The sequence below is a fragment of the Pristiophorus japonicus genome, unplaced genomic scaffold (genome assembly GCF_044704955.1).
Source record: "Pristiophorus japonicus isolate sPriJap1 unplaced genomic scaffold, sPriJap1.hap1 HAP1_SCAFFOLD_1195, whole genome shotgun sequence".
NCBI classification, from domain to species: domain Eukaryota; kingdom Metazoa; phylum Chordata; class Chondrichthyes; family Pristiophoridae; genus Pristiophorus; species Pristiophorus japonicus.
This window is the reverse complement of record NW_027250859.1, coordinates 24,939-51,148: the sequence shown is the minus strand read 5'-3', so window position 1 is coordinate 51,148 and position 26,210 is coordinate 24,939. Positions and strand designations below refer to the sequence as shown.

The 26,210-nt window shown below is 54.7% G+C and overlaps 1 protein-coding gene across 1 annotated transcript in view; it reads right to left on the bottom strand.

Annotated features, from left to right (window-relative positions):
• Positions 1-26,210, bottom strand: part of LOC139242075 (nuclear receptor corepressor 2-like) — a gene marked incomplete at both ends in the record, with an annotated part of 91,439 nt that overhangs the window by 41,518 nt on the left and 23,711 nt on the right. Inside the window, 3 exons of the mRNA XM_070870224.1 lie at positions 14,857-14,955; positions 15,686-15,740; positions 24,502-24,680. Coding sequence (XP_070726325.1) covers positions 14,857-14,955; positions 15,686-15,740; positions 24,502-24,680 — 333 coding nt within the window. The remainder of the gene's footprint in view (positions 1-14,856; positions 14,956-15,685; positions 15,741-24,501; positions 24,681-26,210) is intronic.

Below are 26,210 nucleotides of genomic sequence, written 5' to 3'. Positions count from 1 at the left end.
GTGATAGGGAGAGAGAGAATGTGTGGGTAGTTAGACGGGCAGCGATGGGGAGAGAGAATGTGTGGGTAGTTATACGGGCAGCGATGGGGAGAGAGAATGTGTGGGTGGTTAGACGGGCAGCGATAGGGAGAGAGAATGTGTGGGTGGTTAGACGGGCAGCGATAGGGAGGGAGAGAATGTGTGGGTAGTTAGACGGGCAGCGATAGGGAGGGAGAGAATGTGTGGGTGGTTAGACGGGCAGCGATGGGGAGAGAGAGAATGTGTGGGTGGTTAGACGGGCAGCGATGGGGAGAGAGAGAATGTGTGGGTAGTTAGACGGGCAGTGATGGGGAGGGAGAATGTGTGGGTGGTTAGACGGGCAGCGATAGGGAGGGAGAGAATGTGTGGGTAGTTAGACGGGCAGCGATAGGGAGGGAGAGAATGTGTGGGTGGTTAGACGGGCAGCGATGGGGAGAGAGAGAATGTGTGGGTGGTTAGACGGGCAGCGATGGGGAGAGAGAGAATGTGTGGGTAGTTAGACGGGCAGTGATGGGGAGGGAGAATGTGTGGGTGGTTCGACGGGCAGCGATAGGGAGGGAGAGAATGTGTGGGTGGTTAGACGGGCAGCGATGGGGAGAGAGAGAATGTGTGGCTAGTTAGACGGGCAGTGATAGGGAGAGAGAGAATGTGTGGGTAGTTAGACGGGTAGCGATAAGGAGGGAGAATGTGTGGGTGGTTCGACGGGCAGCGATGGGGAGAGATAATGTGTGGCTAGTTAGACGGGCAGTGATGGGGAGAGAGAGAATGTGTGGGTAGTTAGACGGGCAGTGATGGGGAGGTAGAGAATGGATAATCGATTTGCGAACAGATTAGGAGTTGAGCGAGACGACCCATCAGGATTCTGGCCGAGTTGCAGCAATTTAATCGGCCCAGCTCGCTCAATACTCGCGGCACACACTCACACCCGCTCACTGACCCTTCCACCTGCTCCACAAGCCTTTCAATATCATCCGAGGAGTAGAGAAAGAAAGGAAACAAAGAGGAGTCAGAGAAAGAGAGAGAACGAAAAAAGACAATAAAAGGAGAGATGGAGTGAGAAGAGACAGAAACAGAGCGAGATTAGAGAGAGAGAGCGCGGGAGGGAGAGAGAGAGGAGGGCGCGGGAGGGAGGGAGAGTGGGAGGGAGGGAGGGAGGGAGAGAGAGAGGGGGAGGGAGGAAGGGAGAGAGAGAGAGAGAGGGGGTGGGAGGGAGAGAGAGAGAGTGGGAGGGAGGGAGAGAGAGAGAGTGGGAGGGAGGGAGGGAGAGAGTGGGCGCGGGCGGGAGGGAGGGAGAGAGAGAGGGGGGGCGTGGGAGGGAGGGCGAGTGGGAGGGAGGGAGGGAGGGAGAGAGGGGGGGCACGGGAGGGAGGGAGAGTGGGAGGGAGGGAGGGAGAGAGAGAGGGAGGAAGAGAGAGGGAGGGAGGGCGAGAAAGAGAGAGAGAGTGAGAGAGAGACAGGGAGGGAGAGAGAGACAGGGAGGGAGGGAAGGGGAGGGGGAGGGTGGGAGGGAAGAAGGAAGTGGGAGAGAAGGGTGGAGAGAGAGGGAGGGAGAGAGGGGGAGGGAGAGAGGGGGAGGGAGAGAGGGGGAGGGAGAGAGGGAGGGGGAGGGAGAGAGGGAGGGGGAGGAGGGGAGGTTGGAGGGGGAGGGAGGATAGCGGGGGAAGTGGGGGGAGGGGTTGGAGGGGGGAGGGGGAGGGAGGAGAGCGGGGGGAGGGTGGGACAGGGGTCGGAATGGGAGAAGCGGGTTGGATCGGTCGGTGATATGATGAGTGATGTGTTGGGTATCAGTTTCTGTGGCCAAGTGTTGCACACAGTGTGTAACTGATGTAACTCCAGCACGTGTCAGACTCTCAGTCCCAATTGCAAGCTCCCCACAGTCAGTCAGTCAGTGAACTGAACCCCTTTACTGAGACTCGGGGAAGGTGGGACTGCTGTGTGTGGAAACTCCCAAACTCTCGCTCTGCTCTCTCCCAGTCACTGTAACCCACTAACTTACATTCACAATATCGTTTATCGAACTCTCCCAATTCATTGGCAAACTTTTTTCAGTCTCAAGATTTCTCCGTGGTTCGATAACTGGCTTCCACAATATCCGGCAATTTGCTGCTGCCATTTTCATAAAATATTTAAGCGGCAATTATTGCTGAAAATTTCTTCAGAGGAAAGCAGTCACTGTGTGAACGGGGTTCCTGCCCGGCTCACTGCCCGTTGCCCGTCTCACTGCCCGTCGCCCGGCTCACTGCCCGTCGCCCGGCTCACTGCCCGTCGCCCGATCACTGCCCGTCGCCCGGCTCACTGCCCGTCGCCCGATCACTGCCCGTCGCCCGATCACTGCCCGTCGCCCGGCTCACTGCCCGTCGCCCGATCACTGCCCGTCGCCCGATCACTGCCCGTCGCCCGGCTCACTGCCCGTCGCCCGGCTCACTGCCCGTCGCCCGATCACTGCCCGTCGCCCGATCACTGCCCGTCGCCCGATCACTGCCCGTCGCCCGATCGCCCGATCACTGCCCGTCGCCCGAACACTGCCCGTCGCCCGAACACTGCCCGTCGCCCGATCACTGCCCGTCGCCCGGCTCACTGCCCGTCGCCCGATCACTGCCCGTCGCCCGAACACTGCCCGTCGCCCGATCACTGCCCGTCGCCCGATCACTGCCCGTCGCCCGAACACTGCCCGTCGCCCGATCACTGCCCGTCGCCCGATCACTGCCCGTCGCCCGAACACTGCCGGTCGCCCGAACACTGCCCGTCGCCCGGCTCACTGCCCGTCGCCCGATCACTGCCCGTCGCCCGAACACTGCCCGATCGCCCGATCACTGCCCGTCGCCCGAACACTGCCCGTCGCCCGAACACTGCCCGTCGCCCGATCACTGCCCGTCGCCCGAACACTGCCCGTCGCCCGAACACTGCCCGTCGCCCGGCTCACTGCCCGTCGCCCGATCACTGCCCGTCGCCCGAACACTGCCCGATCGCCCGATCACTGCCCGTCGCCCGAACACTGCCCGTCGCCCGAACACTGCCCGTCGCCCGATCACTGCCCGTCGCCCGATCACTGCCCGTCGCCCGATCACTGCCCGTCGCCCGAACACTGCCCGTCGCCCGATCACTGCCCGTCGCCCGATCACTGCCCGTCGCCCGATCACTGCCCGTCGCCCGATCACTGCCCGTCGCCCGATCACTGCCCGTCGCCCGAACACTGCCCGTCGCCCGATCACTGGCCGTCGCCCGAACACTGCCCGTCGCCCGATCACTGGCCGTCGCCCGATCACTGGCCGTCGCCCGATCACTGGCCGTCGCCCGAACACTGCCCGTCGCCCGATCACTGGCCGTCGCCCGATCACTGCCCGTCGCCCGATCACTGCCCGTCGCCCGGCTCACTGCCCGTCGCCCGGCTCACTGCCCGTCGCCCGATCACTGCCCGTCGCCCGGCTCACTGCCCGTCGCCCGCTCACTGCCCGTCGCCCGATCACTGCCCGTCGCCCGGCTCACTGCCCGTCGCCCGGCTCACTGCCCGTCGCCCGGCTCACTGCCCGTCGCCCGAACACTGCCCGTCGCCCCGCTCACTGCCCGTCGCCCGGCTCACTGCCGTCGCCCGTCTCACTTCCCGTCGCCCGCTCACTGCCCGTCGCCCGATCACTGCCCGTCGCCCGCTCACTGCCCGTCGCCCGCTCACTGCCCGTCGCCCGGCTCACTGCCCGTCGCCCGGCTCACTGCCCGTCGCCCGAACACTGCCCGTCGCCCGATCACTGCCCGTCGCCCGGCTCACTGCCCGTCGCCCGATCACTGCCCGTCGCCCGATCACTGCCCGTCGCCCGATCACTGCCCGTCGCCCGATCACTGCCCGTCGCCCGATCACTGCCCGTCGCCCGATCACTGGCCGTCGCCCGATCACTGCCCGTCGCCCGAACACTGCCCGTCGCCCGAACACTGCCCGTCGCCCGAACACTGCCCGTCGCCCGATCACTGCCCGTCGCCCGGCTCACTGCCCGTCGCCCGATCACTGCCCGTCGCCCGATCACTGCCCGTCGCCCGGCTCACTGCCCGTCGCCCGAACACTGCCCGTCGCCCGGCTCACTGCCCGTCGCCCGATCACTGCCCGTCGCCCGAACACTGCCCGATCGCCCGATCACTGCCCGTCGCCCGAACACTGCCCGTCGCCCGAACACTGCCCGTCGCCCGATCACTGCCCGTCGCCCGATCACTGCCCGTCGCCCGAACACTGCCCGTCGCCCGAACACTGCCCGTCGCCCGGCTCACTGCCCGTCGCCCGATCACTGCCCGTCGCCCGAACACTGCCCGATCGCCCGATCACTGCCCGTCGCCCGAACACTGCCCGTCGCCCGAACACTGCCCGTCGCCCGATCACTGCCCGTCGCCCGATCACTGCCCGTCGCCCGATCACTGCCCGTCGCCCGAACACTGCCCGTCGCCCGATCACTGCCCGTCGCCCGATCACTGCCCGTCGCCCGATCACTGCCCGTCGCCCGATCACTGCCCGTCGCCCGATCACTGCCCGTCGCCCGATCACTGCCCGTCGCCCGAACACTGCCCGTCGCCCGATCACTGGCCGTCGCCCGAACACTGCCCGTCGCCCGATCACTGGCCGTCGCCCGATCACTGGCCGTCGCCCGATCACTGGCCGTCGCCCGAACACTGCCCGTCGCCCGATCACTGGCCGTCGCCCGATCACTGCCCGTCGCCCGGCTCACTGCCCGTCGCCCGGCTCACTGCCCGTCGCCCGATCACTGCCCGTCGCCCGGCTCACTGCCCGTCGCCCGCTCACTGCCCGTCGCCCGATCACTGCCCGTCGCCCGGCTCACTGCCCGTCGCCCGGCTCACTGCCCGTCGCCCGGCTCACTGCCCGTCGCCCGAACACTGCCCGTCGCCCGCTCACTGCCCGTCGCCCGGCTCACTGCCCGTCGCCCGTCTCACTGCCCGTCGCCCGCTCACTGCCCGTCGCCCGATCACTGCCCGTCGCCCGCTCACTGCCCGTCGCCCGCTCACTGCCCGTCGCCCGGCTCACTGCCCGTCGCCCGGCTCACTGCCCGTCGCCCGAACACTGCCCGTCGCCCGATCACTGCCCGTCGCCCGGCTCACTGCCCGTCGCCCGATCACTGCCCGTCGCCCGATCACTGCCCGTCGCCCGATCACTGCCCGTCGCCCGATCACTGCCCGTCGCCCGATCACTGGCCGTCGCCCGATCACTGCCCGTCGCCCGAACACTGCCCGTCGCCCGAACACTGCCCGTCGCCCGATCACTGCCCGTCGCCCGGCTCACTGCCCGTCGCCCGATCACTGCCCGTCGCCCGATCACTGCCCGTCGCCCGGCTCACTGCCCGTCGCCCGATCACTGCCCGTCGCCCGGCTCACTGCCCGTCGCCCGTCTCACTGCCCGTCGCCCGATCACTGCCCGTCGCCCACTCACTGCCCGTCGCCCGAACACTGCCGGTCGCCCGATCACTGCCCGTCGCCCGTCTCACTGCCCGTCGCCCGGCTCACTGCCCGTCGCCCGGCTCACTGCCCGTCGCCCGGCTCACTGCCCGTCGCACTGCCCGTCACCCGGCTCACTGCCCGTCGCCCGGCTCACTGCCCGTCGCACTGCCCGTCACCCGGCTCACTGCCCGTCGCCCGGCTCACTGCCCGTCGCCCGATCACTGGCCGTCGCCCGGCTCACTGCCCGTCGCCCGATCACTGCCCGTCACCCGATCACTGGCCGTCGCCCGAACACTGCCCGTCGCCCGGCTCACTGCCCGTCGCCCGATCACTGGCCGTCGCCCGGCTCACTGCCCGTCGCCCGATCACTGCCCGTCGCCCGCTCACTGCCCGTCGCCCGGCTCACTGCCCGTCGCCCGATCACTGCCCGTCGCCCGGCTCACTGCCCGTCGCCCGATCACTGCCCGTCGCCCGATCACTGCCCGTCGCCCGGCTCACTGCCCGTCGCCCGATCACTGCCCGTCGCCCGGCTCACTGCCCGTCGCCCGATCACTGCCCGTCGCCCGGCTCACTGCCCGTCGCCCGATCACTGCCCGTCGCCCGGCTCACTGCCCGTCGCCCGGCTCACTGCCCGTCGCCCGGCTCACTGCCCGTCGCCCGGCTCACTGCCCGTCGCCCGATCACTGGCCGTCGCCCGAACACTGCCCGTCGCCCGAACACTGCCCGTCGCCCGATCACTGCCCATCGCCCGAACACTGCCCGTCGCCCGGCTCACTGCCCGTCGCCCGAACACTGCCCGTCGCCCGAACACTGCCCGTCGCCCGATCACTGCCCGTCGCCCGATCACTGCCCGTCGCCCGAACACTGCCCGTCGCCCGAACACTGCCCGTCGCCCGGCTCACTGCCCGTCGCCCGCTCACTGCCCGTCGCCCAGCTCACTGCCCGTCGCCCGAACACTGCCCGTCGCCCGGCTCACTGCCCGTCGCCCGCTCACTGCCCGTCGCCCGGCTCACTGCCCGTCGCCCGATCACTGCCCGTCGCCCGAACACTGCCCGTCGCCCGAACACTGCCCGTCGCCCGGCTCACTGCCCGTCGCCCGATCACTGCCCGTCGCCCGTCTCACTGCCCGTCGCCCGAACACTGCCCGTCGCCCGATCACTGCCCGTCGCCCAAACACTGCCCGTCGCCCGATCACTGCCCGTCGCCCGAACACTGCCCGTCGCCCGATCACTGGCCGTCGCCCGAACACTGCCCGTCGCCCGATCACTGCCCGTCGCCCGGCTCACTGCCCGTCGCCCGATCACTGCCCGTCGCCCGATCACTGCCCGTCGCCCGATCACTGCCCGTCGCCCGATCACTGCCCGTCGCCCGATCACTGGCCGTCGCCCGAACACTGCCCGTCGCCCGGCTCACTGCCCGTCGCCCGGCTCACTGCCCGTCGCCCGGCTCACTGCCCGTCGCCCGGCTCACTGCCCGTCGCCCGATCACTGCCCGTCGCCCGATCACTGCCCGTCGCCCGATCACTGCCCGTCGCCCGATCACTGCCCGTCGCCCGGCTCACTGCCCGTCGCCCGATCACTGCCCGTCGCCCGATCACTGCCCGTCGCCCGGCTCACTGCCCGTCGCCCGGCTCACTGCAGGCTGCAACTCCATTGCACTCCTCAATTGCAGCTGTTACACGGAGCCAAACCACTCAATAAATGTGTAGAGTCCAGAATATCTCAGCCATTCCCAGCCACTGATTATCCAATGGGATTCAATTCTGTTTTGTATTTTCCTGAGCTTCATAAATCAAAATTTAGAAATCTGAGATACAGAGAGAGAGAGAGAGAGAGAGAAACATAGAAACATAGAAAATAGGTGCAGGAGTAGGCCATTCGGCCCTTCGAGCCTGCACCACCATTTAATAAGATCATGGCTGAACATTCTCTCAGTACCCCTTTCCTGCTTTCTCTCTATACCCCTTGATCCCTTTAGCCGTAAGGGCCATATCTAACTCCCTCTTGAATATCTCCAATGAACTGGCATCAACAACTCTCTGCGGCAGGGAATTCCACAGGTTAACAACTCTGAGTGAAGAAGTTTCTCCTCATCTCGGTCCTAAATGGCCTACCCCTTATCCTTAGACTGTGTCGCCTGGTTCTGGACTTCCCCAACATCGGGAACATTCTTGCATATTACCTGTCCCGTCCCATCAGAATCTTATATGTTTCTATGAGATCCCCTATGAGAGAGGCGGAGAGAGAGGGATGGAGAGAAACAGAGAGAGACGGAGAGAGAGAGAGAGAGACGGAGAGAGAGAGAGAGAGACGGAGAGAGAGAGAGAGAGAGAGAGAGAGGCGGAGAGAGAGAGAGAGAGAGACGGAGAGAGAGAGAGAGAGACGGAGAGAGAGAGAGAGAGAGAGGCGGAGAGAGAGAGAGAGAGAGACAGAGAGAGAGAGAGAGACGGAGAGAGAGAGAGAGAGACGGAGAGAGAGAGAGAGAGACGGAGAGAGAGAGAGAGACAGAGAGAGAGAGAGAGAGAGAGAGAGAGACAGAGAGAGAGAGAGGGAGAGAGAGAGAGAGAGAGACGGAGAGAGAGAGAGACGGAGAGAGACAGGGAGGGAGAGAGACAGGGAGGGAGAGAGACAGGGAGGGAGAGAGACAGGGAGGGAGAGAGACAGGGAGGGAGAGAGACAGGGAGGGAGAGAGACAGGGAGGGAGAGAGACAGGGAGGGAGAGAGACAGGGAGGGAGAGAGACAGGGAGGGAGAGAGACAGGGAGGGAGAGAGACTGGGAGGGAGAGAGACAGGGAGGGAGAGAGACAGGGAGGGAGAGAGACAGAGAGGGAGAGATAGGGGGAGAGAGAGAGAGAGACAGAGAGGATACAGAGAGAGAGAGAGAGATAGTGAGAGATGGAGAGAAGGTATAGAGAGAGGTATAGAGAGAGAGAGAGACAGATAGATAGAGCGAGGAAGACAGAGAGAGAGATAGATAGAGAGAGTACCAATGGAGATAGAGCAAAGTTGGTTGAAATACTGACCATTATTAGTTGCCCCTTTGCCATCAGACATAGAAACATAGAAACATAGAAACATAGAAAATAGGTGCAGGAGTAGGCCATTCGGCCCTTCTAGCCTGCACCACCATTCAATGAGTTCATGGCTGAACATTCAACTTCAGTACCCCATTCCTGCTTTCTCGCCATACCCCTTGATCCCCCGAGTAGTAAGGACTTCATCTAACTTCTTTTTGAATATATTTAGTGAATTGGCCTCAACAACTTTCTGTGGTAGAGAATTCCACAGGTTCACCACTCTCTGGGTGAAGAAGTTCCTCCGCATCTCGGTCCTACATGGCTTCCCCCTTATCCTTAGACTGTGATCAGTTCCTATGGAGTGGAGGGTAGCAAATGTAACCCCACTTTTTAAAAAAGGAGGGAGAGAGAAAACAGGGAATTATAGACCGGTCAGCCTGACCTCAGTAGTGGGTAAAGTGATGGAATCAATTATTAAGGATGTCATAGCAGTGCATCTGGAAAATGGTGACATGATAGGTCCAAGTCAGCATGGATTTGTGAAAGGGAAATCATGCTTGACAAATCTTCTGGAATTTTTTGAGGATGTTTCCAGTAAAGTGGACAAGGGAGAACCAGTTGATGTGGTATATTTGGACTTTCAGAAGGCTTTCGACAAGGTCCCACACAAGAGATTAATGTGCAAAGTTAAAGCACATGGGATTGGGGGTAGTGTGCTGACGTGGATTGAGAACTGGTTGTCAGACAGGAAGCAAAGAGTAGGAGTAAACGGGTACTTTTCAGAATGGCAGGCAGTGACTAGTGGGGTACCACAAGGTTCTGTGCTGGGGCCCCAGCTGTTTACATTGTATATTAATGATTTAGACGAGGGGATTAAATGCAGTATCTCCAAATTTGCGGATGATACTAAGTTGGGTGGCAGTGTGAGCTGCGAGGAGGATGCTATTAGGCTGCAGAGTGACTTGGATAGGTTAGGTGAGTGGGCAAATGCATGGCAGATGAAGTATAATGTGGATAAATGTGAGGTTATCCACTTTGGTGGTAAAAACAGAGAGACAGACTATTATCTGAATGGTGACAGATTAGGAAAAGGGAAGGTGCAACGAGACCTGGGTGTCATGGTACATCAGTCATTGAAGGTTGGCATGCAGGTACAGCAGGCGGTTAAGAAAGCAAATGGCATGTTGGCCTTCATAGCGAGGGGATTTGAATACAGGGGCAGGGAGGTGTTGCTACAGTTGTACAGGGCCTTGGTGAGGCCACACCTGGAGTATTGTGTACAGTTTTGGTCTCCTAACTTGAGGAAGGACATTCTTGCTATTGAGGGAGTGCAGCGAAGGTTCACCAGACTGATTCCCGGGATGGCGGGACTGACCTATCAAGAAAGATTGGATCAATTGGGATTGTATTCACTGGAGTTCAGAAGAATGAGAGGGGACCTCATAGAAACGTTTAAAATTCTGACGGGTTTAGACAGGTTAGATGCAGAAAGAATGTTCCCAATGTTGGGGAAGTCCAGAACCAGGGGTCACAGTCTGAGGATAAGGGGTAAGCCATTTAGGACCGAGATGAGGAGAAACTTCTTCACCCAGAGAGTGGTGAACCTGTGGAATTCTCTACCACAGAAAGTAGTTGAGGCCAATTCACTAAATATATTCAAAAGTGAGTTAGATGAAGTCCTTACTACTCGGGGGATCAAGGGTTATGGCGAGAAAGCAGGAATGGGGTACTGAAGTTTCATGTTCAGCCATGAACTCATTGAATGGCGGTGCAGGCTAGAAGGGCTGAATGGCCTGCTCCTGCACCTATTTTCTATGTTTCTATGTTTCTATGTGACCTCTGGTTCTGGACTTCCCCAACATTGGGAACATTCTTCCTGCATCTAACCTGTCTAACCCCGTCAGAATTTTAAATGTTTCTATGAGGTCCCCTCTCATTCTTCTGAACTCCAGTGAATACAAGCCCAGTTGATCCAGTCTTTCTTGATAGGTCAGTCCCGCCATCCCGGGAATCAGTCTGGTGAACCTTCGCTGCACTCCCTCAATAGCAAGAATGTCCTTCCTCAGGTTAGGAGACCAAAACTGTACACAATACTCCAGGTGTGGCCTCACCAAGGCCCTGTACTCAAATCCCCTCGCTATGAAGGCCAACATGCCATTTGCTTTCTTAACCGCCTGCTGTACCTGCATGCCAACCTTCAATGACTGATGTACCACGACACCCAGGTCTCTTTGCACCTCCCCTTTTCCTAATCTGTCACCATTCAGATAATAGTCTGTCTCTCTGTTTTTACCACCAAAGTGGATAACCTCACATTTATCCACATTATACTTCATCTGCCATGCATTTGCCCACTCACCTAACCTATCCAAGTCACTCTGCAGCCTCATAGCATCCTCCTCGCAGCTCACACTGTCACCCAACTTAGTGTCATCCGCAAATTTGGAGATACTACATTTAATCCCCTCATCTAAATCATTAATGTACAGTGTAAACAGCTGGGACCCCAGCACAGAACCTTGCGGTACCCCACTAGTCACTGCCTGCCATTCTGAAAAGTACCCATTTACTCCTACTCTTTGCTTCCTGTCTGACAACCAGTTCTCAATCCACGTCAGCACACTACCCCCAATCCCATGTGCTCTAACTTTGCACATCAATCTCTTGTGTGGGACCTTGTCGAAAGCCTTCTGAAAGTCCAAATATACCACATCAACTGGTTCTCCCTTGTCCACTCTACTGGAAACATCCTCAAAAAATTCCAGAAGATTTGTCAAGCATGATTTCCCTTTCATAAATCCATGCTGACTTGGACCTATCCAAATGCACTGCTATGACATCCTTAATAATTGATTCCATCATTTTACCCACTACTGAGGTCAGGCTGACCAGTCTATAATTCCCTGTTTTCTCTCTCCCTCCTTTTTTAAAAAGTGGGGTTACATTGGCTACCCTCCACTCGATAGGAACTGATCCAGAGTCAATGGAATGTTGGAAAATGACTGTCAATGCATCCACTATTTCCAAGGCCACCTCCTTAAGTACTCTGGGATGCAGTCTATCAGGCCCTGGGGATTTATCGGCCTTCAATCCCATCAATTTCCCCAACACAATTTCCCGGCTAATAAGGATTTCCCTCAGTTCCTCCTCCTTACTAGACCCTCTGACCCCTTTTATATCCGGAAGGTTGTTTGTGTCCTCCTTCGTGAATACCGAACCAAAGTACTTGTTCAATTGGTCTGCCATTTATTTGTTCCCCGTTATGACTTCCCCTGATTCTGACTGCAGGGGACCTACGTTTGTCTTTACTAACCTTTTTCTCTTTACATATCTATAGAAAGTTTTGCAATCCGTCTTAATGTTCCCTGCAAGCTTCTTCTCATACTCCATTTTCCCTGCCCTAATCAAACCCTTTGTCCTCCTCTGCTGAGTTCTAAATTTCTCCCAGTCCCCGGGTTCGCTGCTATTTCTGGCCAATTTGTATGCCACTTCCTTGGCTTTAATACTATCCCTGATTTCCCTTGATAGCCACGGTTGAGCCACCTTCCCTTTTTTATTTTTATGCCAGACAAGAATGTACAATTGTTGTAGTTCATCCATGCGGTCTCTAAATGTCTGCCATTGCCCATCCACAGTCAACCCCTTAAGTATCATTCGCCAATCTATCCCAGCCAATTCACGCCTCATACCTTCAAAGTTACCCTTCTTTAAGTTCTGGACCATGGTCTCTGAATTAACTGTTTCATTCTCCATCCTAATGCAGAATTCCACCATATTATGGTCACTCTTCCCCAAGGGGCCTCGCACAACGAGATTGCTAATTAATCCTCTCTCATTACACAACACCCAGTCTAAGGTGGCCTCCCCCCTAGTTGGTTCCTCGACATATTGGTCTAAAAAACCATCCCTTATGCACTCCAGGAAATCCTCCTCCACCTTATTGCTTCCAGTTTGGTTAGCCCAATCTATGTGCATATTACCCTGCCCGTATACGCAGCGTGAAGTTTCCCTGTGACCCGCTGGCTCCCGATGGAGCAGCTGAGTTCGGAAGGAACTGGTTTTGTTTGGGAACAGACTGCAAGAAGCAGACACTTACCGATAACAGAGTGGGAACAACACAATACTGCTGAGGGACAAGGCCAGTGTGTATGTAATTAAACTCTGGTGTATTAGGAATAATTAAAGGGCTAGTGGTCAGTTAGAGCTCTTGGACAGTCGGGAGTCTATAGCGAGGCAGCCCAGCATGCAGAGTCCGGAGTGACCCACAACCCAGGACCCTGGCTGTATAACGTCCTCACACTCAATGTGACAGGAGACAGCAGCCACTAACACTGTGGCTCACCACACGGGCCACAATCACAGGGGGCAGTGCTGCACCACCTCAGTGAGCCACAGGGGGGCAGTGCTGCACCACCTCAGTGAGCCACAGGGGGGCAGTGCTGCACCACCTCAGTGAGCCACAGGGGGGCAGTGCTGCACCACCTCAGTGAGCCACAGGGGGGCAGTGCTGCACCACCTCAGTGAGCCACAGGGGGGCAGTGCTGCACCACCTCAATGAGCCACAGGGGGGGTAGTGCTGCACCACCTCAATGAGCCACAGGGGGGTAGTGCTGCACCACCTCAATGAGCCACAGGGGGGCAATGTTGCACCACCTCAGTGAACGCTTTCTCTGCCTGATCCCAGCCTCCCAAACATGGATCACAAAACAGCCCATGGCTACAGAATAGGCTCTCATACCTGGAGTGAGTCCGGATTAGACTCTCACACCTGGAGTGAGTCCAGATTAGACTCTCACACCTGGAGTGAGTCCAGATTAGACTTTCACACCTGGAGTGAGTCCGGATTAGACTCTCACACCTGGAGTGAGTCTGGATTAGACTCTCACACCTGGAGTGAGTCTGGATTGGACTCTCACACCTGGAGTGAGTCTGGATTAGACTCTCACACCTGGAGTGAGTCTGGATTAGACTCTCACACCTGGAGTGAGTCTGGATTAGACTCTCACACCTGGAGTGAGTCCGGATTAGACTCTCACACCTGGAGTGAGTCTGGATTAGACTCTCACACCTGGAGTGAGTCTGGATTGGACTCTCACACCTGGAGTGAGTCCGGATTAGACTCTCACACCTGGAGTGAGTCTGGATTAGACTCTCACACCTGGAGTGAGTCTGGATTAGACTCTCACACCTGGAGTGAGTCCGGATTAGACTCTCACACCTGGAGTGAGTCTGGATTAGACTCTCACACCTGGAGTGAGTCTGGATTGGACTCTCACACCTGGAGTGAGTCTGGATTGGACTCTCACACCTGGAGTGAGTCTGGATTAGACTCTCACACCTGGAGTGAGTCTGGATTAGACTCTCACACCTGGAGTGAGTCTGGATTAGACTCTCACACCTGGAGTGAGTCTGGATTAGACTCTCACACCTGGAGTGAGTCCGGATTAGACTCTCACACCTGGAGTGAGTCTGGATTAGACTCTCACACCTGGAGTGAGTCTGGATTGGACTCTCACACCTGGAGTGAGTCCGGATTAGACTCTCACACCTGGAGTGAGTCTGGATTAGACTCTCACACCTGGAGTGAGTCTGGATTAGACTCTCACACCTGGAGTGAGTCTGGATTGGACTCTCACACCTGGAGTGAGTCTGGATTAGACTTTCACACCTGGAGTGAGTCCGGATTAGACTCTCACACCTGGAGTGAGTCTGGATTAGACTCTCACACCTGGAGTGAGTCTGGATTAGACTCTCACACCTGGAGTGAGTCTGGATTAGACTCTCACACCTGGAGTGAGTCTGGATTGGACTCTCACACCTGGAGTGAGTCTGGATTGGACTCTCACACCTGGAGTGAGTCTGGATTGGACTCTCACACCTGGAGTGAGTCTGGATTGGACTCTCACACCTGGAGTGAGTCCGGATTAGACTCTCACACCTGGAGTGAGTCTGGATTAGACTCTCACACCTGGAGTGAGTCTGGATTGGACTCTCACACCTGGAGTGAGTCTGGATTGGACTCTCACACCTGGAGTGAGTCCGGATTAGACTCTCACACCTGGAGTGAGTCTGGATTAGACTCTCACACCTGGAGTGAGTCTGGATTAGACTCTCACACCTGGAGTGAGTCTGGATTAGACTCTCACTCACCTGGAGTGAGTCTGGATTAGACTCTCACACCTGGAGTGAGTCTGGATTAGACTCTCACACCTGGAGTGAGTCTGGATTAGACTCTCACACCTGGAGTGAGTCTGGATTAGACTCTCACACCTGGAGTGAGTCTGGATTAGACTCTCACACCTGGAGTGAGTCTGGATTAGACTCTCACACCTGGAGTGAGTCTGGATTAGACTCTCACACCTGGAGTGAGTCTGGATTAGACTCTCACTCACCTGGTTCCTTCCTCTGCGTCGATAGTTTCGCCTCAGCTGTCCTTTATAGTTCTGACTCTTTTTCGATAGGTAATAGTAAAGGACACAGTCGGCCACTTTCTGCAAACAAAATAAAAACAACCGCAATTTGTCTGTAACACATTTAGAAATTGGACAAATTGTACAACACCATATAGTGCTGGATTGTGCTGTCACACTGCTCCATTAAACAGGTCATTTACACAGGTCGGGGCACAGTGGTGAGCAGCGGCCTGGGAGCGGAGTGGAGGCATAGCACTACAAGGTACAGCGACGGCAGTTAAGAGGGATGTCACCAAGGCCCAGGTCGGTGATTGGAGCGTGTGCAGGTACAGCAGGAGCAGCGAGGTCGGGGCGAAGGAGCGGCGAGAGACTGTGGAGGGACGTGATCGGGGCCCAGGAGAGGCACGAGATCGGGGCCAGGGGCAGCACGGACCAGCCCACACTGCGATATGTGTGCAGCAGAGCAGGTCTCCAGTCGTCCTGGTTAACCCTTGCTACTGGACCCAGACCTCGCTCGGTCAAGCCCGTGTGGTGGCTGGTGTGCAACGGTCACCCCACGTTAAAAAAATCCACCACAGGGATCTTCCACCCTTCAGGATGTAGTTCGGGACCGGGAATATTAGGTCCTTCATTGAAACACCTGTGAACTCATCCCTTATTGGCGTGGAAGCAAGTCATCCTCGCTTCGAGGGACTGCCTATGATGATGATTTGCACAGCCCACAGAAACACAGGCCCTTGTCCGTTTTGCCAGAATTACATCCTTCTGTAACTAAACAAGCAATGAAATGACTAAATCCCAGACTCACCTTCCTGTCCAGAAATGTGGTCAGGTGTCCGAAGTTCTTTGGGTGCTGAATGAACCTGCAAGACAAGAGCAAGTGAAGCTGAGAGCAAAGACCTTTCACCTTTCAGAGAATGGGGTCTTGTTAATCCCAAACACGCCCCCCGACAAACCCCTCCCCCTCCCCCTCCCCCCTTCTCCACACTCGGCCAGAGCACAACTTGACACAGCAGGTAAAGGAAAGGAAAAGGAGGCGGGGTGGGGTTGCTGGTTAAAGAGGAAATTAATGCAATAGTAAGGCGGGACATTAGCCTGGATGATGTGGAATCGGTATGGGTGGAGCTGCAGAAGACCAAAGGGCAGAAAACGCTGGTGGGAATTGTGTACAGACTACCAAACAGTAGTAGTGAGGTTGGGGACAGCATCAAACAAGAAATAAGGGATGTGTGCAATAAAGGTACAGCAGTTATCATGGGCGACTTTAATCTACATATTGATTGGGCTAACCAAACTGGTAGCAATGCGGAGGAGGAGGATTTCCTGGAGTATATTAGGAATGGTTTTCTTGACCAATATGTTGAGGAACCAACGAGAGCGCTGGCCATCCTAGACTGGGTGATGTGTAATGAGAAGGGACTAATTAGCAATCTTGTTGTGCGAGGCCCCTTGGGGAAGAGTGACCATAACATGGTAGAATTCTTTATTAAGACGGAGAGTGACAAAGTTAATTCAGAAACTAAGGTCCTGAACAGAGGAAAGGTAACTTCGATGGTATGAGACGTGAATTGGCTTGAATAGACTGGCAAATGATACTGAAAGGGTTGACGGTGGATAGGCAATGGCAAACATTTAAAGATCACATGGATGAACTTCAGCAATTGTACATCTCTGTCTGCAGTAAAAATAAAACGGGGAAGGTGACTCAACTGTGGCTAACAAGGGAAATTAAGGATAGTGTTAAATCCAAGGAAGAGGCATATAAATTGGCCAGAAAAAGCAGCAAACCTGAGGACTGGGAGAAATTTAGAATTCAGCAGAGGAGGACAAAGGGTTTAATTGAGGGGGAAAATAGAGTATGAGAGTAAGCTTGCCGGGAACATAAAAACTGACTGCAAAAGCTTCTATAGATATGTGAACAGAAAAAGATTAGTGAAGACAAACGTAGGTCCCTTGCAGTTGGATTCAGTTAAATTTATAAAGGGGAACAAAGAAATGGCAGACCAATTGAACAAATACTTTGGTTTTGTCTTCACGAAGGAAGGCACAAATAACCTTCCGGAAGTACTAGGGGACCAAGGGTCTAGTTAGAAGGAGGAACTGAAGGATATTCTTATTAGGCGGGAAATTGTGTTTGGGAAATGGATGGGACTGAAGGCCGATAAATCCCCGGGGTCTGATAGTCTGCATCCCAGAGTACTTAAGGAAATGGCCCTAGAAATAGTGGCTGCATTGGTGATCATTTTCCAACAGTCTATCGACTCTGGATCAGTTCCTATGGACTGGAGGGTAGCTAATGTAACACCACTTTTTAAAAAGGAAGGGAGAGAGAAAGCGGGTAATTATAGACCGGTTAGCCTGACATCAGTAGTGGGGAAAATGTTGGAATCAATTATTAAGGATGAAATAACAGCGCATTTGGAAAACAGTGACAGGATCGGTCCAAGTCAGCATGGATTTATGAAAGGGAAATCATGCTTGACAAATCTGGAATTTTTTGGGGATGTAACTAGTAGAGTGGACAAGGGAGAACCAGTGAATGTGGTGTATTTGGACTTTCAAAAGGCTTTTGACAAGTTCCCACACAACAGATTGGTGTGCAAAATCAAAGCACATGGTATTGGGGGTAATGTATTGATGTGGATAGAGAACTGGTTGGCAGACAGGAAGCAGAGAGTCGGGATAAACGGGTCCTTTTCAGAATGGCAGGCAGTGACTAGTGGAGTGCCGCAGGGCTCAGTGCTGGGACCCCAGCTCTTTACAATATACATCAATGATTTAGAAGAAGAATTGAGTGTAATATCTCCAAGTTTGCAGATGACACTAAACTGGGTGGCGGTGTGAGCTGTGAGGGGGACGCTAAGAGGCTGCAGGGTGACTTGGATAGGTTAGGTGAGTGGGCAAGTGCATGGCAGATGCAGTATAATGTGGATACATGTGGGGTTATCCACTTTGGGGGCAAAAAACACGAAGACAGAATATTATCTGAATGGCGGCAGATTAGGAAAAGGGGAGGTGCAACGAGACCTGGGTGTCATGGTACATCAGTCATTGAAAGTTGGCATGCAGGTACAGCGGGCAGTGAAGAAGGCAAATGCTATGTTGGCCTTTATAGCTAGGGGATTTGAGTATAGGAGCAAGGAGGTCTTACTGCAGTTGTACAAGGCCTTGGTGAGGCTTCACCTGGAATATTGTGTTCAGTTTTGGTCTCCTAATCTGAGGAAGGACGTTCTTGCTATTGAGGGAGTGCAGCGAAGGTTCACCAGACTGATTCCCGGGATGGCTGGACTGTCATTTGAGGAGAGACTGAATCAACTGGGCCTTCATACATTAGAGTTTAGAAGAATGAGAGGGGAAGGACATTAGCTTGGCTGATGTGGAATCTATATGGGTAGAGCTGCAGAACACCAAAGGGCAAAAAACGTTAGTGGGAGTTGTGTACAGACCTCCAAACAGTAGTAGTGATGTTGGGGAGGGCATCAAACAGGAAATTAGGGGTGCGTGCAATAAAGGTGCAGCAGTTATAATGGGTGACTTTAATATGCACATAGATTGGGCTAACCAAACTGGAAGCAATACGGTGGAGGAGGATTTTCTGGAGTGCATAAGGGATGGTTTTTTAGACCAATATGTCGAGGAACCAACTAGGGGGGAGGCCATCTTAGACTGGGTGTTATGTAATGAGAAAGGATTAATTAGCAATCTCGTTGTGCGAGGCCCCTTGGGGAAGAGTGACCATAATATGGTGGAATTCTGCATTAGGATGGAGAATGAAACAGTTAATTCAGAGACCATGGTCCAGAACTTAAAGAAGGCTAACTTTGAAGGTATGAGGCGTGAATTGGCTGAGATGGATTGGCGAATGATACTTAAGGGGTTGACTGTGGATGGGCAATGGCAGACATTTAGAGACCGCATGGATGAACTACAACAATTGTACATTCCTGTCTGGCATAGAAATAAAAAAGGGAAGGTGGCTCAACCGTGGCTATCAAGGGAAATCAGGGATAGTATTAAAGCCAAGGAAGTGGCATACAAATTGGCCAGAAATAGCAGCGAACCTGGGGACTGGGAGAAATTTAGAACTCAGCAGAGGAGGACAAAGGGTTTGATTAGGGCAGGGAAAATGGAGTATGAGAAGAAGCTTGCAGGGAACATTAAGACGGATTGCAAAACTTTCTATAGATATGTAAAGAGAAAAAGGTTAGTAAAGACAAACGTAGGTCCCCTGCAGTCAGAATCAGGGGAAGTCATAACGGGGAACAAAGAAATGGCGGACCAATTGAACAAGTACTTTGGTTCGGTATTCACGAAGGAGGACACGAACAACCTTCCGGTTATAAAAGGGGTCGGGGGGTCTAGTAAGGAGGAGGAACTGAGGGAAATCCTTATTAGCCGGGAAATTGTGTTGGGGAAATTGATGGGATTGAAGGCCGATAAATCCCCAGGGCCTGATGGACTGCATCCCAGAGTACTTAAGGAGGTGGCCTTGGAAATAGTGGATGCGTTGACAGTCATTTTCCAACATTCCATTGACTCTGGATCAGTTCCTATGGAGTGGAGGGTAGCCAATGTAACCCCACTTTTTAAAAAAGGAGGGAGAGAGAAAACAGGGAATTATAGACCGGTCAGCCTGACATCGGTAGTGGGTAAAATGATGGAATCAATTATTAAGGATGTCATAGCAGTGCATTTGGAAAGAGGTGACATGATAGGTCCAAGTCAGCATGGATTTGTGAAAGGGAAATCATGCTTGACAAATCTTCTGGAATTTTTTGAGGATGTTTCCAGTAGAGTGGATAAGGGAGAACCAGTTGATGTGGTATATTTGGACTTTCAGAAGGCGTTCGACAAGGTCCCACACAAGAGATTGATGTGCAAAGTTAGAGCACATGGGATTGGGGGTAGTGTACTGACATGGATTGAGAACTGGTTGTCAGACAGGAAGCAAAGAGTAGGAGTAAATGGGTACTTTTCAGAATGGCAGGCAGTGACTAGTGGGGTACCGCAGGGTTCTGTGCTGGGGCCCCAGCTGTTTACACTGTACATTAATGATTTAGATGAGGGGATTGAGTGTAGTATCTCCAAGTTTGCGGATGACACTAAGTTGGGTGGCAGTGTGAGCTGCGAGGAGGATGCTGTGAGGCTGCAGAGCGACTTGGATAGGTTAGGTGAGTGGGCAAATGCATGGCAGATGAAGTATAATGTGGATAAATGTGAGGTTATCCACTTTGGTGGTAAAAACAGAGAGACAGACTATTATCTGAATGGTGACAGATTAGGAAAAGGGGAGGTGCAAAGAGACCTGGGTGTCATGGTACATCAGTCATTGAAGGTTGGCATGCAGGTGCAGCAGGCGGTTAAGAAAGCAAATGGCATGTTGGCCTTCATAGCAAGGGGATTTGAGTACAGGGGCAGGGAGGTGTTGCTACAGTTGTACAGGGCATTGGTGAGGCCACACCTGGAGTATTGTGTACAGTTTTGGTCTCCTAACCTGAGGAAGGACATTCTTGCTATTGAGGGAGTGCAGCGAAGGTTCACCAGACTGATTCCCGGGATGGCGGGACTGACCTATCAAGAAAGACTGGATCAACTGGGCTTGTATTCACTGGAGTTCAGAAGAATGAGAGGGGACCTCATAGAAACATATAAAATTCTGACGGGGTTAGACAGGTTAGATGCAGGAAGAATGTTCCCAATGTTGGGGAAGTCCAGAACCAGGGGTCACAGTCTAAGGATAAGGGGTAAGCCATTTAGGACCGAGATGCGGAGGAACTTCTTCACCCAGAGAGTGGTGAACCTGTGGAATTCTCTACCACAGAAAGTTGTTGAGGCCAATTCACTAAATATATTCAAAAAGGAGTTAGATGAGGTCCTTACTGCTAGGGGGATCAAGGGGTATGGCGAGAAAGCAGGAATGGGGTACTGAAGTTGAATGTTCAGCCATGAACTCATTGAATGGCGGTGCAGGCTAGAAGGGCCGAATGGCCTACTCCTGCACCTATTTTCTATGTTTCTATGTTTCTATCTCAAAGAAACATATAAGATTCTGACGGGACGGGACAGGTTAGATGCGGAGAAGAATGTTCCCGATGTTGGGGAAGTCCAGAACCAGGGGACACAGTCTTAGGATAAGGGGTAGGCCATTTAGGACTGAGATGAGGAGAAACTTCTTCACTCAGAGAGTTGTTAACCTGTGGAATTCCCTGCCACAGAGAGTTGTTGATGCCAGTTCATTGGATATATTCAAGAGGGAGTTAGATATGGCCCTTATGGCTAAAGGGATCAAGGGGTATGGAGACAAAGCAGGAAAGGGGTACTGAGGGAATGATCAGCCATGATCTTATTGAATGGCGGTGCAGGCTCGAAGGGCTGAATGGCCTATTCCTGCACCTATTATTAATGTTTCTATGTAACTAGGGTCAGAGGGTGCATGTGCTGGGTAACTAGGGTCAGAGGGTGAAGGTGGTGAGTAACTAGGGTCAGAGGGTGAAGGTGGTGAGTAACTAGGGTCAGAGGGTGAAGGTGCTGGGTAACTAGGGTCAGAGGGTGAAGGTGCTGGGTAACTAGGGTCAGAGGGTGAAGGTGCTGGGTAACTAGGGTCAGAGGGTGAAGGTGCTGAGTAACTAGGGTCAGAGGGTGAAGGTGGTGAGTAACTAGGGTCAGAGGGTGAAGGTGCTGGGTAACTAGGGTCAGAGGGTGAAGGTGGTGAGTAACTAGGGTCAGAGGGTGAAGGTGGTGAGTAACTAGGATCAGAGGGTGAAGGTGGTGAGTAACTAGGGTCACAGGGTGAAGGTGGTGAGTAACTAGGGTCAGAGGGCGAAGGTGGTGAGTAACTAGGGTCAGAGGGCGAAGGTGCTGGGTAACTAGGGTCAGAGGGCGAAGGTGCTGGGTAACTAGGGTCAGAGGGCGAAGGTGGTGAGTAACTAGGGTCAGAGGGCGAAGGTGGTGAGTAACTAGGGTCAGAAGGCGAAGGTGGTGAGTAACTAGGGTCAGAGGGTGAAGGTGGTGGGTAACTAGGGTCAGAGGGTGAAGGTGGTGAGTAACTAGGGTCAGAGGGTGAAGGTGGTGAGTAACTAGGGTCAGAGGGTGAAGGTGGTGAGTAACTAGGGTCAGAGGGTGAAGGTGCTGAGTAACTAGGGTCAGAGGGTGAAGGTGGTGAGTAACTAGGGTCAGAGGGTGAAGGTGCTGAGTAACTAGGGTCAGAGGGTGAAGGTGGTGAGTAACTAGGGTCAGAGGGTGAAGGTGGTGAGTAACTAGGGTCAGAGGGTGAAGGTGCTGAGTAACTAGGGTCAGAGGGTGAAGGTGGTGAGTAACTAGGGTCAGAGGGTGAAGGTGGTGAGTAACTAGGGTCAGAGGGTGAAGGTGGTGAGTAACTAGGGTCAGAGGGTGAAGGTGCTGAGTAACTAGGGTCAGAGGGTGAAGGTGGTGAGTAACTAGGGTCACAGGGTGAAGGTGGTGAGTAACTAGGGTCAGAGGGTGAAGGTGGTGAGTAACTAGGGTCAGAGGGTGAAGGTGCTGAGTAACTAGGGTCAGAGGGTGAAGGTGCTGAGTAACTAGGGTCAGAGGGTGAAGGTGCTGAGTAACTAGGGTCAGAGGGTGAAGGTGGTGAGTAACTAGGGCCACAGGGTGAAGGTGGTGAGTAACTAGGGTCACAGGGTGAAGGTGGTGAGTAACTAGGGTCAGAGGGTGAAGGTGCTGGGTAACTAGGGTCAGAGGGTGAAGGTGCTGGGTAACTAGGGTCAGAGGGTGAAGGTGGTGAGTAACTCGGGTCAGAGGGTGAAGGTGGTGAGTAACTAGGGTCAGAGGGTGAAGGTGCTGGGTAACTAGGGTCAGAGGGTGAAGGTGCTGGGTAACTAGGGTCAGAGGGTGAAGGTGCTGGGTAACTAGGGTCAGAGGGTGAAGGTGCTGGGTAACTAAGGTCAGAGGGTGAAGGTGGTGAGTAACTAGGGTCAGAGGGTGAAGGTGCTGGGTAACTAGGGTCAGAGGGTGAAGGTGGTGAGTAACTAGGGTCAGAGGGTGAAGGTGGTGAGTAACTAGGGTCAGAGGGTGAAGGTGGTGAGTAACTAGGGTCAGAGGGTGAAGGTGGTGAGTAACTAGGGTCACAGGGTGAAGGTGGTGAGTAACTAGGGTCAGAGGGTGAAGGTGCTGGGTAACTAGGGTCAGAGGGTGAAGGTGCTGGGTAACTAGGGTCAGAGGGTGAAGGTGGTGAGTAACTAGGGTCAGAGGGTGAAGGTGCTGGGTAACTAGGGTCAGAGGGTGAAGGTGCTGGGTAACTAGGGTCAGAGGGTGAAGGTGCTGGGTAACTAGGGTCAGAGGGTGAAGGTGGTGAGTAACTAGGGTCAGAGGGTGAAGGTGGTGAGTAACTAGGGTCAGAGGGTGAAGGTGGTGAGTAACTAGGATCAGAGGGTGAAGGTGGTGAGTAACTAGGGTCAGAGGGTGAAGGTGGTGAGTAACTAGGGTCACAGGGTGAAGGTGGTGAGTAACTAGGGTCACAGGGTGAAGGTGGTGAGTAACTAGGGTCAGAGGGTGAAGGTGGTGAGTAACTAGGGTCACAGGGTGAAGGTGGTGAGTAACTAGGGTCAGAGGGTGAAGGTGCTGAGTAACTAGGGTCAGAGGGTGAAGGTGGTGAGTAACTAGGGTCAGAGGGCGAAGGTGGTGAGTAACTACGGTCAGAGGGTGAAGGTGCTGAGTAACTAGGGTCAGAGGGTGAAGGTGGTGAGTAACTAGGGTCAGAGGGTGAAGGTGCTGAGTAACTCGTCAGAGAGTGGTGATTATGGGGCTGTTTGCGTTTGCTCTGACGGAAGGTTCCGGAATAAAGCGGACCGGGGTGCTGAGTGGGGATGTTCCCAGAGCTCTGAGAAACCGTGGTCTGCAAGGTTTTGTATAACATCTAGTGATTGCTGTCGGGCCCTCATGGTGGAATAGCAAGTAACGTTGCCCTGTGTGAAGCAGCCCATGGGGGGCAAGGCCTCCTACTGATCCAGAAACAGAGAAAATACCCTCAGACAAACCGAGCAACGCGTGAGCAATGATCGGCGCTTCACATCGGGCTCAGTCTCTTTGCTCTTTTATATATCAGTCGGCCAGTCCCTCGGGTTCCTGACGCTGATAACTCCCAGACCTTCAGTTACATTAAATTAGCACATTTGAAGTTTTAGCAGCAAGAGAGTAAGGAAGTTATATGAATTATTGTGAGGGAGGTCACTCAGTCCCTGCCCCGGGGTCACAGGGTAACGGTCCCTGCCCCGGGGTCACAAGGTCACTCAGTCCCTGCCCCGTGGTCACAAGGTCACTCAGTCCCTGCCCCGGGGTCACAGGGTCACGGTCCCTTCCCCGGGTCACTCAGTCCCTGCCCCGGGGTCACAGGGTCACGGTCCCTGCCCCGGGGTCACTCAGTTCCTGCCCCGGGGTCACAGGGTAATGGTCCCTGCCCCGGGGTCACAGGGTCACGGTCCCTGCCCCGGGGTCACTCAGTCCCTGCCCCAGGGTCACAGGGTAACGGTCCCTGCCCCGGGGTCACAGGGTCACGGTCCCTGCCCCGGGGTCACTCAGTCCCTGCCCCGGGGTCACAGGGTCACGGTCCCTGCACAACTCGAAGATATAAAACATTCAAATCCTTACTTTTCTCTGAAGATGTCCTTCTCCTGGTCCCCCCAGAGATTGATGAGGTGACGCTCCTTGTACACCTTCATGGGGTCTTCCATTAAGCCATTCATGTTGATAAACTTGATCCGTTGTTGTTCTGCGTCAAACAGCATTGGTGGGATGACAGCTAGCTGCCGCATCTGCTTCTCAGTGTTCTGCAGGGACAGGATGCAACACTTTCATTGTCAACTTTCCCACGAGACACGCTGACACGAAAATAGGTGAGGGTTGTAAAAAAAACATCGATTCAGAAGAATTGATGATCGCAGGAAGTCAAGCTGTTTGTACAGCGTACAATGCACACTGCCACACGACACCATACACTGCACTGTGGATGTAGATTTTGCCTCGAGTCCTCGGTTATGAAGCTCGTGACCTCTCGCACAGATTACTCCAGACTGAGAACAGGAGGACAGACCGAACGATGTTGGCCCGGGACAGAGGGCGAGGCCTTCCCGAGGATTGTGAAGATTTTCCGAGACGAGAATCAGTGTGTTGGAGCGGTGCGTTCTGGGAGATTAGCAGCAAAGTTTATTTTTGGAATGAATACTCAATGAGCCCAGAAACCTGCCCTGCCACCTTCAACGATTTGTGGCCATATACCCCAAGGTCTCTCTGTTCATGCACCCCCTTTAGGATTGTACCCTTTAGTGCCTCTCCTCATTTTCCCTAGCAAAATGTATCACTTCGCACTTTTCTGCGTTAAATTCCACCTGCTGCGTGTCCACCCATTCCACCAGCCTGTCTTTGTCTTCCTGAAGTCTATCACTATCCTCCTCACTGTTCACTATACTTCCAAGTTTTGTGTCATCTGAAAATGTTGAAAGTGTGCCCTGTACACCCACATCAGGTGATTAATATATATCAGGAAAAGCAGTGGTCCCAGTACTGACCCCTGGGGAACACCACTGTATACCTTCCTCCAGTCCCAGAAACAACCGTTCACCACTCTCTCTGTTTCCTGTCACTGAGACAATCCCGTATCCATGCTGCCCCTGTCCCTTTTATTCCTGGACTTCAACTTTGCTGCAAGCCGATTATGTGGCACTTTGTCGTACGGCTTTTGGAAGTTCATCAAACGAGCCTCTCATGTTGATTCAGTAATTAATGACTTCAGTACATTTCCTTCCTCGTTTCCTGTCTCCCATACTGTGACCCCGGGCCACACTGCCCTCTCACCCTGTGACCCTGGGCCGTGCTGCCCTTTCACCCTGTGACCCCGGGCCGACCCTGGAGTGTGGGCAGTGCTACCCTCTCACCCTGTGACCCCGGGCCGACCCTGCCCTCTGACCCTGTGACCCCGGGCAGTACTGCCCTCTCACCCTGTGACCTTAGGCCGCTGTCACCGTGACGCTCTGACACTGTGACCCCGGGCAGTGCTGCCCTCTCACCCTGGGACCCCGGGTCACTGTCACCCTGTGACCCCGGGCCATACTGCCCTCTCACCCTGTGACCCCGGGCCGATCCTGCCCTCTCACCCTGTGACCCCGGGTCACTGTCACCCTGTGACCCCGGGCCGTGCTGCCCTCTCACTCTGTGACCCCGGGCCGACCCTGGAGTGTGGGCAGTGCTGCCCTCTCACCCTGTGACACCGGGCTGACCCTGCCCTCTGTCCCTGTGATCCGGGGCCGACCCTGCCCTCTCACCCTTTGGTTGCCTCCTGCTCCGTGTCTCCCCAAAGCAGT